The sequence below is a fragment of the Thunnus thynnus genome, chromosome 10 (assembly GCF_963924715.1).
Source record: "Thunnus thynnus chromosome 10, fThuThy2.1, whole genome shotgun sequence".
Classification (NCBI taxonomy): Eukaryota; Metazoa; Chordata; class Actinopteri; order Scombriformes; family Scombridae; genus Thunnus; species Thunnus thynnus.
The window spans coordinates 25,452,182-25,468,647 of NC_089526.1; the positions used below are offsets into that span (position 1 = coordinate 25,452,182).

Below are 16,466 nucleotides of genomic sequence, written 5' to 3' on the forward strand. Positions count from 1 at the left end.
CACAACCACATGTAGATTAATACATAACACACTGTGGCCATTGTTTCCATCAGTTATCATGACATTGTATTCACCAAAGTAATTTCACCAATTCATTTCAAAACACTTTCAGCAGAATTTTTGGAGAAATTTTTATTTACAGAAACAACAAAAGTAAAAGCATCCAAAATATCAGCACTAAGGAAAACTGTTTGCACACAACTTTGTCAAAGTCTAGGTCAGAATTGATCAGGGTCTATTAGCTGCAATGGATGTTGGGTAAAAATTATACGGTTTGTTTTTTCTATCAAGTAAGTTTGGCGGGTATGTTAAAAGCCTGTATGATCTGGAAACCACAATTACACTTTAGAGACATTTTTTTTTGGTCTGTTAAGGGAGATTTTAGACTGCTTAAAAATAATGAGGTGTAAATGAGACAAAAATTCTATTTTCTTTCTCAGGTTCTTGCTACCTCCCCCTCACTCTGGTTTCTCCTATGTTTTTCTCCTCTTTGATGGCCCTGATGCTCTGTCCTTCCTTCTCTCACTCACTCTCATTCTGTCTCTTTAGGTGAAAAGTCCTATCTGTGTGACCTGTGTGGTTTTGCAGGAGGCACAAGACACGCCCTCACCAAACACAGACGCCAACACACAGGTAAGCAACAACGCACCCGACCTCAACGCGTGTCGTAATCTAATCCAAGCACACAAACTGTTATATGTGTGGACCTTCATAATCTTGGACAGTGATTGACAGTTCGAGATCAGAACAGTAGTAATTATTTTTCACATAGTTTTAGCAACTGTTTACTATCACACACACACACACACAAGCACATCAGTGTGACATGCTGCTGTCAGTGATAGGCATGTGTACCAGTATGGCTGACTGAATCTGAGATTTTTAATTTCAGTTATCATTTCACCATGTCATTCTGTCGCTTAGGGAAATTGCATTTTTCAGATAGGCTGTCAATAACGAGTGCTTTTTTGGAAATTGAGATAGTGAAACAAATACTGCTCTTAACCGTTGTCTGGCAGGTGCCCAAGGATCAAGAATCCTGTTATAAATATTCATTTAGGTTTTCATAATTCATTTTGTTTGCTCCTCTGTTTCTCTGCCATTTTCCCGCCGAAACCTCCCAATTTCTGTCCTCTTTCTCGGTGTTGACATGTGTCAGTTCTACCAATTCCAGATTTAGCTGCATATTCAAATCCGTTGGCATGCAGCTGCGTATGAAGGGACCACCCTGTCTGACAGCGTTTGCTTGTCACTGTTTGACTGATACGCATTTTTTAAAGGCCGCTGTTTATGTCAATATTTGGTATAATGATTCAGTTCTTTAAAGTGGAAATAGACAATTTTTTTGCTTTAACTAATCATCATGAAGTAAATGTTGATTGCACAGTGTAATGGCTATAGAATAATGACACCATTAGCGTTTAGATTGGTTCCCTATAAGCCTCATTTTCACGATCCAGCTCTGTCTGCCAGTGGCTACGATCTCCCGGGAAAATGAAGGCTCGATTTACTACACAAAGGAAGTGCATCAACTGCTGCGCAACCAAAAGTTTTAAACACTGACGTCCTTGAAACAGTTGAGTAAAATATTCTCTCATTGTTATGGTCTGCCGTTTGAAATAAAAACAATTTAAAGTACAAAGCTCCCAAAGAGAACAAATATCTCACAGCAACGCATTATTTTCACCTACACACATCAGTCCTACCACTTTCATTTTAAGTTGAATTAATTTCTTGACACTCTAAGCATATCCTTACAATTTAGAATCAAGTCCATATCTGTGTTAGATTAATGGCTGTGTCAAATATGGTAATCATCTATCACATAATGGTACGAGTCTCCTATTTGGATCGCCACCAAGCCGCATACATTCATAATATATCCTGTCAACATATCCTGTTGACAGATAAACTGTCTCAGGTAAGAGCAAAACATTTTAACCCACATATCAACCGCTCACCGCCTCTAGTCACATAACTTCTAGATACTTGGTTAACAGTTCAGATACTTCTGACACTTCAACTATTTGTAGCGTACACATTTCAACCATCTGTGGAGCTTCAACTTCAACTGAAATTCCGATTTCTTTTATCGTTTGCCGTTGACATTTTGACTGCTTTCATATCTTATTTTTTACACAGCAGTTTAACTGCTTTTATCTCTTACACCTCAACTGACAGTTCATCTGCTTTCAGCTCTTAGTCTGCAACTGTTAGTTCAACTACTTTCAGTGTTTACAAACCGACAATTCAACTGCCTACAAGGCTTTAACTTGAGGGGAAAATGTCAAATTCTGTTCAGTAATTATACTTCAACTGATTTCAATTCTTCAGTAAACACAAACCCTTTAAGTGCTTGAACTCCAGCTCCCAAACAAGGTCACTCATATTTTCTTCTAGTTATATTGTAGATTCAGAACTTTCAATGGTTCTGTCAGGAAAAAAAAGCTTTTGCCAACTTTGTTTTTGTGCTGAATCGGTTTCAAAATTAATCCCACATAGCATCTCAGCCATATCAGCCAAACCATGGCACATTTAGCTTTCTGCTCAAATCTGTTGGTGAACGTTTGTGTCAAATATTCATGTCTATCTAATCACCATCTAATCGCCCTTGTCTGTCTCTTTCCTCTTCAACCCATCCACCCAACAGGAGAGAGACCCTTCAAATGTAAGCTCTGCAACTTCGCCTCCACCACGCAGTCCCACCTGTCGCGGCACAAACGCGTTCACACCGGGGAGAAACCGTACCGCTGCCCCTGGTGCGACTACAGGTACCGGCTCATTGACCCGCCCACGCTTGGTGGCGCTGATGGCCGCCGCCATGGCACTGATGATTAGGGGGTTGATAGGTGGGGGGTGGGAGGTGCTGTGGGGGGGTACATAAGGGTGTGTGTGTGTGTGTGTGTGATGGTGAGATAGCAGGTGGCATTGTAGGGTAGTTTGGAAGGGTGGAGGGGTGGTGTTAATGCTAGAGGCTTCGTGTGTGTGTGTGTGTGTGTGTGTGTGTGTGTGTGTGTGTGTGTGTGTAAAGGGTGGCTTGGAGAGGTGGAGGGCAGACAGGTCTAATCTCCACAGCACGGCTCCATCTCATCACTCTGCCATCATCAACAGGCCCAGCCAGATCCCCCCTCAACACACACATACACACACACATACACACACAATGTCACTGTCACTGGCAGGTCCCTGTCATTAAAACACCATCATACCACATCAGTAATTACACAGGAAATTGTCGGTGAAATTGAAAAAGTTTTGGCTGGCGTTGCACATCTCCATCTCTCCATCTCTCTCTCTCTCTTTCTCCTCTTCCTCTTGTCTCTCTCTCTCTCTCTTCCTCTCATCCTGCGCTTGCTCGTCAGGTTGTGGCAGAAGAGTGTGAAAGGGAATGATCTCAAACCCATCATTGGTTTTAGATGTACTCTTCATTCGTTTTTTCCCCTCTGTGACAAAGTCATTTCAGCAGCTTGCTACACCTGCTCCGCTGCGGTGAAGCGCTCAACTCATTTCATCTGTCTTTTGTACGCTGTCCAACTTAGAAAAAAAAAAAAATGAAATGCTGACAAATAATAATTGTAGTCAGGCTATTATTTTGCAATTATCAAAGGATTATCTCACCTTGTTCTCAAAGTTATCAAGAAGTGTTTCTTGTCTGTATTAATTAAGGATTCGACCAATATTGGGTTTTTTTTTTTTGTTTGATTTGAGATGCATAGCTTATATTTGATGCTGACATTTACCATATTTACATTTGAAGATTTTCATGCCAAAATAACAGCATCGAGGCTTTATATGTATGTGTTATTTTGAGTTCCACTACAGGCTTTGTACATTGGCATTGGACGTCAAAAAATGTCACTGAACATAATCATCCCATATCAATGTTCTTATTGGGGTTAAGGCCCATATATGTACAGCTGTTATATTCGGAAACCTTTTGAAACTGCGAATAGTTGATATTAATTTTACTAACTTCAATAATTTGGTGTTTTGCCCAGAAATCCATTCTTACCATGACAGAAAAAACATAGCTCATGGGACACTAAACCTCAGAAGCCAGGAAGGATGCCCAGGACAGTCAAATGTAGACACAATCTAATGTCTAAATGTGTAATCCAAGTGTCTCATTAAACTCAACGTTTAATGAGATATTTAGCATTATGAATTATGAAGAATTATGTAAAAATAATTGATCAGAGTGTTTTTTTTGTTTTTTTTTACTTAAGGACAAATAGGGCTAACCCAAAAATCAGAAAGATGCTGAATACAGAGCAAACCAAATGTTCCTTGGCCTATTGTTCTTGCACTGATACTTAATGATCATTACAGATAGGGGCAAATGAAACAGTAAATTAGAAGCCCAATTAACATTTTGGTGGCCCCAGGGATTCTGAGGGGTCCAGAGGGGAAGGAAGGGGGGAGCAAGGTAGGAGGAGGGAGGGAGGTTGGGGATACAGAAACGCCCCGCTGGTTTACTAATGTGAGGATGAGGAATTGAATACGGGGGCCTCAGACTGCCGAGAGGGGCCTCGCCTTCGCCCTGCTTTTACACTCTGAATACATGTTTAAAACCCCGACGTCTCCAGTGGCCCGGCTACGATAAAGAGCTACTAGATGAGTTTGCACGTTTGACCTTTCAATGTAAGCCGGGCTTATGAAATAAATATGATGCGGTTGTAAAGAAATATTTAGGTCTCAGACAAATGAAGCAGTTGCGTGATTGACAGTTCTTGGATGTAGGAAGTGTTTGTGTGTGTTTTACGGGTATACATCTGATTTGCACGATTAAAAATATCCATATTAAATGTTATGGATGGCATCTATGGCTCCCACTCAATACAATGTTATCTCCATCAAGGCTGTTCCTCAAATGCATGTAAATGAGCAGGGAGTGAATGATTTATCAAATGCCACTCATCTCCTATTCAGACAGAGATAGATAATAGAGGGGGATAATTATAGTTGGGGAATAGTGGTAAAAATATTCTAATGATATTGCACTGGGAGTCCTGGGCTGTCAATTAATGATGTCTATTTGACTATTCTCCAGCTCTCTAGCTATAGCTATCTATTGTTCACAATTTTCCTTTTTTTTTTCATTAAAGTCAGGGTGGCATCTTAAACAGTCTAATTGATATGTAGCTTCTGACTCCTGCCACGTTACCACCATTCTTAAGGCTATTATTGTTTATTGAATGCTGCGGCATTCATGTTTCAATCTACCTGTTAAAATACTGTTTCAATTCGAGGCGATGGCGGCTTTGAGGATGACACACTTACTGTCAATGCCAGGAAGGTTTGCGACCTCGTAAAAGTGAAGGGAGAGATGAGGGAGAGGGAGGAAGGCATTAATGATGATAACCGGGCCTTTTTGGCAGAATAAGATCCAAATAGCACCACTGATCCAAATACACCCACCCCCCCACCCCCCACCCCACCGTCACCCGACTCTTAACACACAAAGAAACACATTTAAATCTCCTCTAACGAAGCGCCTCTCAATTACACCTCTCCCATTACCATACACTCGTTGGGAGAAGGAATATGGAAATGGCTAAAATAAAGGAGAGAGGGAGAGACAGAAAGGGGCAGAGGAGGGGTGATATTTCCGTTGAGCATCAGTATGGCTGATTCCCATGGTGAGTGCATGGATGGGGGAGGAAGTTGAAACAGTGTTGGACTAATTAATACAGTGTATAGTAGGAGGGCTGGTGTGGGCTTTCACTAACTGTGACACCTGCTGACTCCTAAACGCACGTTGTGTTGTTTTAATATGACAATTACGCCATTACCATATCTGAGAGATAGCATGGCCCCCCTAGGAATCCACCCGCGCTCTCTTTAGAACCTTTTAGCTCCGCTTCAAATTTTATCTATTTATGCTCCCACTTTTCGAATAAGAAATCAGTTCACTTTTAGTATTAAATGCATTTCTTTTTTAGCACAATGATTTGCGTTAATTTGTGAGCATGTGACAGTTAAAATTCTTAAGTCTGTGTCTTTTTTTTTTAATTATGCAAAAGAACAGTCAACAGATGTGGCCGTGATTTGTCTGTGAACCTGTTATTGTTTCGCTAGTGACGGCTGATAGCAAAGTAATCACATCAATGTGTGCCAAAATGCTGAATAAGTGATTTAGAATAGTGTTTCATTAAGGGTTATGTACACATCTGTACACTGTCAGTCAATGTACATCTGGCACATTTTTAAATTCTTCAAACTCTTCAACTTCTGTACATTTAACAGTGATGTAAAGCTACAAGACCTTAAATCTATGGTTTTAAAATAAACTATTAGGGAAGTCTAATGTTCAGCACCCTTATTTTTAGATCTTACTCTATTTCTGTGGTGTTTCTGTACCACATATCACTTGTGAATCAAATTGTGGCCAGTATTGTGACAGTCTTTTTTTATGCTTTGACTTCTCTGGAGCAAATGTAAAAGCTTTCATAAACTATATATAGCTTGAGTGGCATATACAGTATGTCGTTATATCCATCAGTGATCCCCTGGCTGTGAATTACTGCTTTACAAACTGTTATTTATTCTTTTGTTGATAGCAAAGCATCCCAACCGAGTCTTCAGCTTTTGTGAGGAGTTCTCATAGTTCACCAGTGACTGGTGCTTATGCATGTCACACAGCAAGAACAGAACCCAACGAGGGCCCACTACATTTTTTTAGGCCCCAGTGGAGCCAGGCTGGACTGTGGCCCTATGATGGAGAGAGGTGTCTCTGCAAAAGTGAAAACAAATTCTCTCCTTGGCTGGCGTGAGCTATGGCACAGTGAGGCTTTATTGTCCCGGCCAAGGTGATAAGGGAGAGTAATTGCGTATTATACTGTCCGAGAATGTCAGGTCCAAACTGAGCACGAGTGCCCCATCCATCAACACATGATAGTGTGTGTTTATGTGTGTGTATGAAACCGTGTTCTACACCGCACATGCTTGCTTGCATGATGCATTACGTGTGTGCTTTTGTGCACGTATGTGGGTGCTTGTGTAATCTTGTCTGTATATTTACACCCATGTAGTCATATCAGAGATGTATAATTTCTTATTTTGGCACAAACCAAGGTTTCTTCATGTCTTTATATGTATGTATGTATGTGCATGTTTGTCTTGCCCATCCAGTGCTTCATCAGCACATACGTGTGTGTGTGTGTGTGTTTGTGTGTGTCCGTGGGCAGGTTTAGATAGAGCCTTGGAGCAGGTCAGGCAGCATCATTAATCAGCAGAGGGGTTGTGTGTGACTCTTTGAGCTGACATCATTACATCCTGCACCCTGCAGTAGCTCACTGCTTGGCCTGCCCTATCTGACCAACCAAAAGACCCACAAACTCTCGCTGGGCAGCGCATGCACACACACACACACACACACACACAGAAAATACACTACTAATCCTACACCTATCATACAGTTTCAAAAGATATATTCTACTCAGACATACTGTATCTCTGATGCATTCAGTAGGCCGCTAGATCCACTCGCAGTCGCACATCTGTCCTCACACACAGCTCCCCACACCATTACACACTAAACTGAACATCTGTGAGGAAAGAAAATATCTTAGAGATATGTAAAACCATAACAAAATATCAAAAGAATATGCAGGATGTAAATGTTTGTGTAACAAGTTACATTTCGTTGTTTGTGAAAGCGGCCTTTAGTCGTTTGCTTGTTGTGGGCCTGTTTCACAGAGGCGTATTTAGGCAATGAATGCTTTGAGAGTCTGTCCAAACACGGCTGCTCCCTCAGCTCCAAAGCCCAGCTTGAGTTTTTGTGTGAGCGTGTGTGTGTGTGTGTGAGTGTGTGTGTGTGTGTGTGTGTGTGTAGTACAGCAAACCTTTCTTGGGAACGTTGCCAAGCGTTTATCTTGTGTTTTCTCCCTCATGACTCTCATCTTTTAATCTTTTTTTTTTTTTTTTTTTTTTTTTTTTTCAAAAAGGAATGACGCCTTTCATCTTTGTTTGTCTCTCTTAGATCCAACTGTGCTGAGAACATCCGGAAGCATATTCTCCACACGGGCAAACACGAGGGAGTGAAGATGTACAACTGTCCTAAATGTAACTACGCCACCAACTCTCCCATGGAGTTCCGCAACCACCTGAAGGAGAGTCACCCTGATATCGAGAACCCAGACCTTGCGTACCTACATGCAGGTAACTGGATTTTCAAACCATAATACCCTCTGTGTCGTGGTTAGGCTTTGTAAAAGAAATGAAAAAACCCAAAGCCATTCACACATCTCCAGTAGAGCATCCGGTAGACGGTAGATTTGTGGAAGAAAATCCACTAATGTACTATGCATCTCTAATCTTGAAAAAATCAACATTTGAAATCATTACACTGAATTCAACCACCTGGCCGCCCCCCCACAACCATGCCCACGCTCTTTTATTCCACAGAGGTCAGATCTTCCAGAATCCTTGAATGTTTTTTTTTCTGTCTGCCGGACGGAGTCTTGCTATTCAATGCTGATGGAGGGCACACAGCCATAAAGAGGCAGTGCTCAAAGATTGCTGGTCTAGCCATCCCTGCCAATCACTCAGGCCATAGAGACAGATGAAATCTTGTTCTTCCTCTATTGGTTCCTTTGTATCCCAGTGTTCTTCCTTTGTCCTTGAAGGCCACCAAATCCAATCGGCAGAGTGCTTGTCCTTCTGAAGAGCAGAGAGGACAGCCTTTATCCTGTTATCCCTCTGACCTTACATAAAAGCAGTAGAGTTGAAGGGGAGCACCACGCGTTCTCGCGGCCATGGATGTATATCCTATTGAAACTGAATAGATCTGGTTTGTGTCCTTTTGCTGATTCTGAAAACTTGATTTATTCCTTTTACATTTCTGAAACAGACTTAGTCTTGGCGTAATATCTATTCTTCAGATTGTTGGACTGACCTCTTTCTTGTGGTCTCTTTTACGCCAACTCTTACCCTCTCACCCTATGAAACCTTTTACCCTTAACTACACATGAAGAACGTCCCCTCCTTCGTATTATTCATACCCTCTCACCTCTAACTCAAGCACACCTTTATGCCTCTCCTTACCCTTTGACCCCACAATTTCCCTCACCTGTGTTTGTCCTTATTCATGGTTGACCTTTGCTGGAGAAGACAGTCTTTCAAATTCACTTGTTTCTTTGTTTCCTTCTAAGTTTTTATCTCTTAAGCCAAATGAAAATACAGTAGTTCTACCAAGACCCTGTAAAGGAGATTTCTCTTTATGTCTCTTCAAGGCCGATGCTGGAGCTTTATTTGTAAGGGCGGTCATGATCTGACAATGATTCTACCCAGCTATATCAAGCACCATACTTTGTGGGTTTTTGATGAGCGAAGGTCAGATCTTGTCTGGAAGTCGCGTCGTCTTTCAGCCATCCGCAGGAAACATATCCTCCTCTTTCAGTCAAGTTAAGCAGCATGTTTTCAAGATGTCATCTTGATGCTCTAATTCATATTCTGCTCACACCACACCGCAGAGATGAACCAAAAAATGACAGCAAATTAAACGATCCAAAAAAAAAAAAAAAAAAAAAAAATGCATCTGATGGTGTTTGTTACCCTAGAAGAAAATCCTCTACTGCACCAATTTTCTGGAAGAAATTTCAAATCCCACTTAGCTTTCATTGATGCATTACAGTTTGCTGGAAATTTTGCCTCATGACAGCGACATGAAAATAAACCATAGAAGAAATGCAGGAAATCAACAACTCTTAAACCTGATTAAGACCAAAGCAATCAAACTATAGGTGGTTTGAAAAAGCATTAAAGGTGCACTTGTGATCTTTCTCTCTTTCAAAAGAGGGAAAGGGAGGTGGGGGTGTTAGCGGAAAGAGCAGTGTTTCATCTAAGCAGACAGAACGAGACCAAAAGAAAGACAGGAGAAAAAAAGATTAAGAAGGTAGATGTTGAATTAACCTGCTTGTGATTGCTCTCTGTCAGAGTGGCACTAGGGCCAGCAGCGAGAGGCAAATCGTCTGTGATGGCCCTTCCCGCTGTTCCCCCTTTGAAAGACACAGATCAAACGCACCCTAGTCACGGGCCCTTGCAGCCCCTCGCGTCGGATTGATTGACACCCGAACGTCTCCGCCGCAGCTCTGTCGTTCCATATCACTCTCTCTCTTCCCCTCTCTCTCTCTCGCCGTCTTCCCTTCTTTATTCAGCGTCGCACTTCGAATTAAAGCCCTTCTCAAGGATGAAAGCAGAGGTCCTTTGCAAACGAAGGAAGAGAGGGAATTAGACCCAGCAAGTGATGGAGGGGAATGATGATTAGAATTTGAGGAGAGAAAAAAAAAGAAAAAAAAAGGAAGAAAGAAAGGAGGTTAGATATGTGAGGGGAAAATGTTGCTGATAGGACACATTTTAATAAAATGGTAATGACAATTGTCTTCCTTGTGCGATCTGCAGAGAGATATGCAAGGAAAAGAAGTGGCGGTGCCTGTGTGATCTCAGCATAGATAGCACTGCAGCAGAACTAGAGCTACAGGTACCTCAGAGTGCTGAGACTTTGTTAAATTATCCCTCTACTAGAACTTTCTCTCTAGTTAAAATGCTGCTAGTACACTGTGACTAGTGCAGCTTTGGGAAATGGTATATTTCCTTCTTTCTCTGCTATCTCCCTCCAGCGAGGTCAGCTGTAGTTGCAGGGCAGTGGCTTTGTTGAATCAACCTCCTGTCCACTTAAGTACCAAAAACGATGTTACACACACACACACACAAACACACACACACACACACACACAGGTGGGAAGGCGCCATTAGCTTTGTCAGAGCATCTTCATTCCGCTATTTTTAATTATGAAATATTTCCCTAATTTTCAACCAAGGTTATAATTGCACATCTTCAGGGCATAGAGATCAAATGCTTTGTAATTAGCTAACAGCGACTTAGTACTTGGATCTGCTGCTTAGTGCCTAAAAAGATAAAACAAATAAATAAATAAACTTCTTCAAGGCATTGTTGCTGCTTTATGCAGATTCTATTTTCCTTAATAATGCATGATGGATGGTTACTGTAGAGGGCTAGAGGAGACCTGGCCTTGTAAGTGATGATCTTAATACACAGTTACAACCACAGGCAAATTCATTTGTTTGCATATATTTTTCCTTATTAAACAAATCTGTAAACAAATATGGGTTTCGATGGCTTTTACTTAAGTTATGCATCTGTGTGCCTCCCTGGCTCCCCCTCCCTCGCTTTCACCTTCTGTTCATCATGTAACATTGAAACATTACTCTCCGGAGTTTTACTTGCGTATTGTGTTGCAGCAGCGTGTTGGATGGTGGAGGACAGGTGTGTATGTCATGCAAATGTGTCCTGCTATCCCAGCGCATATGACACCGTGTCGACGTCGTGAAAGAAGCCACAGACACCAACGATAAAATCAACATCTGTTTCTAATAACAATGTGTTATATGTGACACGTTTTCTATGTGGGAAAAATATGTGAAAAACAAAACACAATGCATCACAGTTCTTTGAAGAAAAAACAAAAAACAAACACCTATAGGACATCAAGTCGTCAGCGTTAGTGATGAACCGGCGTCTTTGTGTCACATTCCTTATGTTGCATTCAGATGATAGGCATTAATGAAAAAAGTAATTCTGTTCAGCGTGATGTAAAATCAGATGAAGAGGGTGACTCGTCGTGCTGTCACGGCGTAGATTTAGTTGCTTTGAGTTTATTGTCTTATTTGAGACAATAAGGAATTTGCAGCCTTAATGAGAAGCCAATAAATGTTTCTACCAATAAAGAGGAGAGCAAACAATGGTTGTTATAGTCTAAGTAAAAAATATCAGTCATCACACTGAAAATACATCAGATAATATCGATCAGATACTTAAGATCTGATGAATATGGCCTCAAACACGAATGAATAGTACGTCTGTCTTTTTAACAGTTTCTGTTTTTGTACCTTTTGTTATTGTGTCTCCGTTTTATCCAACCTCAGCAAGTCTGCATGTTCAAACTTGAAGATCAGGTCAAGCCGTGTGTTGGGGTGTTAATTGGCGTATTCCCTCTTGGAGGAACACCTTTCAGCTTATCTGATCCTGAATGACTCACTTTGAGGACTGAAGTGGGTTGTTTTGAACTCACCACTCTTCCCTCTACCCTTAAAGGTCCCTCTCTTGGACCGTTGCTCCGCGTTTCATACCTACTTCTTTCCATCTACACGTTCCACATGCGGTCTAGCTTGAGATATTACAGTTGAGAAGTGGCTGCTCGGTGCGCATGTGTGTCCCTGGAGAGATGCGATGTGTGAGTGCGTTTTGGGAGGTTAGCTGAGCGGGTTTAGGGAAAAACATACTCCGTCGGTTGCATGAGTCTAAGTAAACCAACACCAAAACCAAGCCAGGGCCGAGCAAGCAGCAATTCCTGCATAATGACCTGCTCCAATGAGCGTGAAAACTCTCCCAACTGGCTGCATTTATCACACATCAGCCAAAACAAACGGCCTTTTGTTTATCCTCTCCTTCCATTCCCTTCCCTTCCTGCTGGTGCCAATCTGAGAAGCCTCCTCTCAGCCGTTTAGTGGCCAATCAAAGCCTTGACTGGCATGTCCTGTCCAATCCGTGCTGCAACAGCAGGTTTCTGCCTGCTTTGAATGTAAAGTGATGTCTACATTGTGTTCGTGCCACCTTTAGGCCATCACAAACAGATTCTTTCACATGGTAAGTGATGACTTGAAGCGTAGTGTCATTGTCAGATAGGGTCAACTTCTACCTCTATGTGAGCTTCTGGACAAGTTCTGTCAGTGTCAGAAAAATTGAGGCAGATTAATGACATTTGATATCTACTCCCTGGAGTTGCAATGGCAGGGTTATGTTAGGTGTGTGCTTATGTTGCACTATTCTAAAAAAAAAATTGCTGATGGTCTGTGTAGGGCACAGCGTAACAGTTGCACAGCGTGACAGCAGCGCAAAAGGATCAAATTGTCTGCACAGGTTTTTAGTCAAATATTACCTTTTGATAGTGGCATTTGCAACATGATAAACTGAGTGTTCAGTTGTTGTGCAGCCATATCTTTACAGTAGGCGCAACATGGTTTCAAAAGTTCAATTTTGACAGTTTTATATCTCAGCATGCTTTAAGTATAGTGAATAAACGAAACAAACAGTCCAGTTTAAAGACCGAAGCAACTTTTCTTGGAAAGCTATGATGTTTTTGGTTGTGATGCACTACTCCAGCTCCCTGCTTTAGTTTCCTTTTCTTTTACAGAGCAAATCATATGATTTCAATAGTGTGTATATTATATATATATATATATTTTAGCAAAAGCACACTGGTTGTATCTCATATATTTGTATGAAAACGTGAATCTCTGGAGTATGCTTTTATATGAGTGTACAGTACATACGCAGAAACACACACAGAGACACACACAAACACCTCCTGTGAGTGACGTGTAGAGAGGATGCCTGCGGGCAGGGCTGCTCCTCACGTATGGGACAGTGAATATGGGACCAGACAAGCCGCCGGCTCCTATAAAGCCTCATCCAATTCAATCCTCCTTCTCCCTCACTTCAGACACACTGTACATATCCAGCTAACAGCTAACAGCTAAGCTGCCTGAGAAAAGACAGAAAGACAGAAATAAAGGAAGACGTAGTCATTGATGAGAAAGGTGAGTAAAAAAAAAAGAATACCGAAAAGATAAGAAAGAAAAGCAGAAAACGTAAATGAGAGCAAGTTGTCAGACAAGGCCAGACTGCTGATTTTGACTTTCAGCCCTGCTTGCCCCATCTTGACCTTAACTGAGTCAACACAGCTCCTAGTACCAACATGTTTTCCCTGATGTACACCCTCATAGGCTGGAGTGCACTTCTGAGATCTCTACCACGACCTTTGCCCCTTTTACTGTGCCAAGAACCCTTGTCTCCCTCCTTTGCTTCTCTAGCCGCTGCGTGTCGTCCGTTTGGTGGCTCTCCAAACGCTTCAGCGTCTCTGATTACCAGCAGGCTCAACTTTCCCAACTAAACAACCAATTATCAGCGCTTTAGCCAAGCCCAGTCCCATGTTTCCTGATACAGTGGCCTATTAGGGCCCCTTATTTCTCCCCCAGCATAATTGAATCCCCTGGCTGCTCATCAGTGGGCTAATTTAAGCCAATGTGCAGAGTTGGTAATCAGAGGGGCTGCCTATTAGACTATCAGACCCCAATTAAGTGCCCTCTTATTTCCAACATAACAAGCCACTATCACTACTGCTGTTATTGTATTTACCTCTTTATTGGCCAGTTTTGTTTGGGTAAATATGCGGTCTGTTTGGAGAGCAAGAAGAAAAAGAGGGGAAAAAAGTGGAAGAGAGGAGTTTCAGTGTTTTTAAAAAGATACACTTGTAGGTGGAGAAGAAACTAATTAGGGTGACGATCCAGAGGCCAAAGATCTGACTATTTTCTACTGTGATGGATAAAGCTCAGTGGTTAGGATGTTTCTGTCCCGACAGTCTCTTACTGTGAAAACCCTGTTAGTGTTCATCATGTGTCGTATGCTATTGATAGCACTACAGCAGCAGCATTAAAAAGGTTTGGGCAATTTTAGGATTGTATGGACTACTTTTAAACCGCAGAGCAAGAGTTCGATGTAAAAACACATCTGCCTTATGTCCAAAATCACAAATTTAGTGATGAAACTGCTGATGGTAATTCGAGTATTACCCAGAGAATGCCTGGCCCAATCTGTTGCAAAGATTTTTTTCACAACATCATTTGGGTTCAATGAGTGCACATGTCACCAGCATCTTGATCGAAAATGGATGGGCAGCGCAGTCTTTAACACTTAAAAAAAAATTCAAACATCTATCTCTGGCCGCCACTTTGAGTCTGCCAAAATCTGATGTGGCTTTAACTTAACTAATAGATATGAAATGGAAAAAAAGTTCAGAGATGAATGCCTTCACCACCAGCACCTCTTTCTGTCCTCTCACAAGTATAGAATATCTCACTTTCCCCCCCCCCTCCCCTCTTTTCTTGTTCTCCTTCCCCTTTTTCTCTCTGTCCTGTCTTGGTGACTGGTGCAGTTGAGGGGAGCCAGAGTGTGAAAGAGGCCCACAGAGGGCTGATGAGGACTGTCTCAGCAAAGCATGTCTCAAGTCTGGGACTGTGTTTCTGCAGCATTTGAGTGGGTGTGTGTGTGTGTACATATACTGTATATGTGTATGTCTATGTTAGCGAGAAGTAGTCTGGATGCGTGTCTCAAAAGTCTAAGAGTGTGTGTTTAGTGTTGGTGTCGACTCCCCATAGCCTAATTAAAGGGCGAGGAAAGCCACTCACGGGTAGATTAAACCTAAAAGGGTAAATTAGCACTCAAAAGGGGTGTGGCAAATTCACACATACGCACAGGCCATGAAATCTCTTCTGACACCTGTGAAAAAAAGGGGAAAAAAAGGAGAATAAGGAGGATGGAGAGAGGGGGAAACTTCTGTATTTCCATAGCAGAACTCTGTGCTGTATATTAGCTGAGATAAGGATCTGAACAGGGCACTTTTTAAAAAATTGGAGATCAGGGTTTGAGTGGCTGTTTGTCTTCATTGTGTGCATGTGAGGGTTGGCTGATCAACATGAGAACATATCTATTTTATTATTATTTGTAATATAATTTCAGGACAGCAGGAATGTCTGGCCCCTGCAGCAACATCTTCCTCTAGAAACAAGGTTCTTGTTACTCAAGATGATCCACAAATCTCACTTTTTTACAATTTTCATTGACAATTAATGTCTACCAAATATAAAAACCATGAAAATTGTCGACCTTCATTGATTCATTCATTGTTTTTCATTAAGCACGGAGGGGACTGAATTTAATTTTTGACTTTGGTGACCTCTGATACCCATTGGCAAAGGGCAGAAGTGTGGCATGTGTAGACATGATGAGTGACAGATGAGTGTCACTTCATCGGTCACCTCGTTTCACGTAAATATCCCACAATTCAACAGCGTGCATCAACGCCTTTGGCTATACTGATATCTCTATTTAACTGTTTCCCCGTGTGTTTTTAACCCCCTTACTCTCACTTTATCTGTCTTTCTTCTTCTCTCTTGTGCTGCCGTGTCTTTGTGTGTGTGTTATGATGTCTTACCATTTGGGTGATATGTGTCTGTGTGTGCAAGCATGTGTGTGTGTGTGTTGAGAGTGAGTGATGTGACTCTGGGCCAGCAGCTGAGCTCTGCCATGCTATCTGTCTGTCTATCTGTTTGCCAGTGTGTCTGTTGTCTCTTCTGTGTTCTCTCAACTCTGTTTGACTGCTATCAGACAAGTGTGTTGTTTGAGAGCGTGTGTGTGTGTTGTGTGTGTGTCTTTTTGAGGTTGTGTACATGTCATCTGTCAGTGTCTTTCTCCAGAGTGAGACATCTAACAGAGAATCTCAGCTCGACACAAACACACATACTGTATAAAGATGCATACACACACACACACGGTTTCACACAGAACTTCATCTCCAATCTTATAGTTCTATGCCCCAAGGACTAAG

General features: G+C 41.7%; 1 protein-coding gene across 3 annotated transcripts in view; it reads left to right on the forward strand.

Moving 5' to 3' along the window:
- znf407 (zinc finger protein 407) overlaps positions 1 to 16,466 on the forward strand; it is a 146,858-nt gene that overhangs the window by 94,745 nt on the left and 35,647 nt on the right. For all 3 annotated transcript variants that reach the window (XM_067602268.1, XM_067602270.1, XM_067602269.1), the window contains exons 7-9: positions 550 to 633; positions 2,651 to 2,771; positions 7,982 to 8,160. In XM_067602268.1, coding sequence (XP_067458369.1) covers positions 550 to 633; positions 2,651 to 2,771; positions 7,982 to 8,160 — 384 coding nt within the window. The remainder of the gene's footprint in view (positions 1 to 549; positions 634 to 2,650; positions 2,772 to 7,981; positions 8,161 to 16,466) is intronic.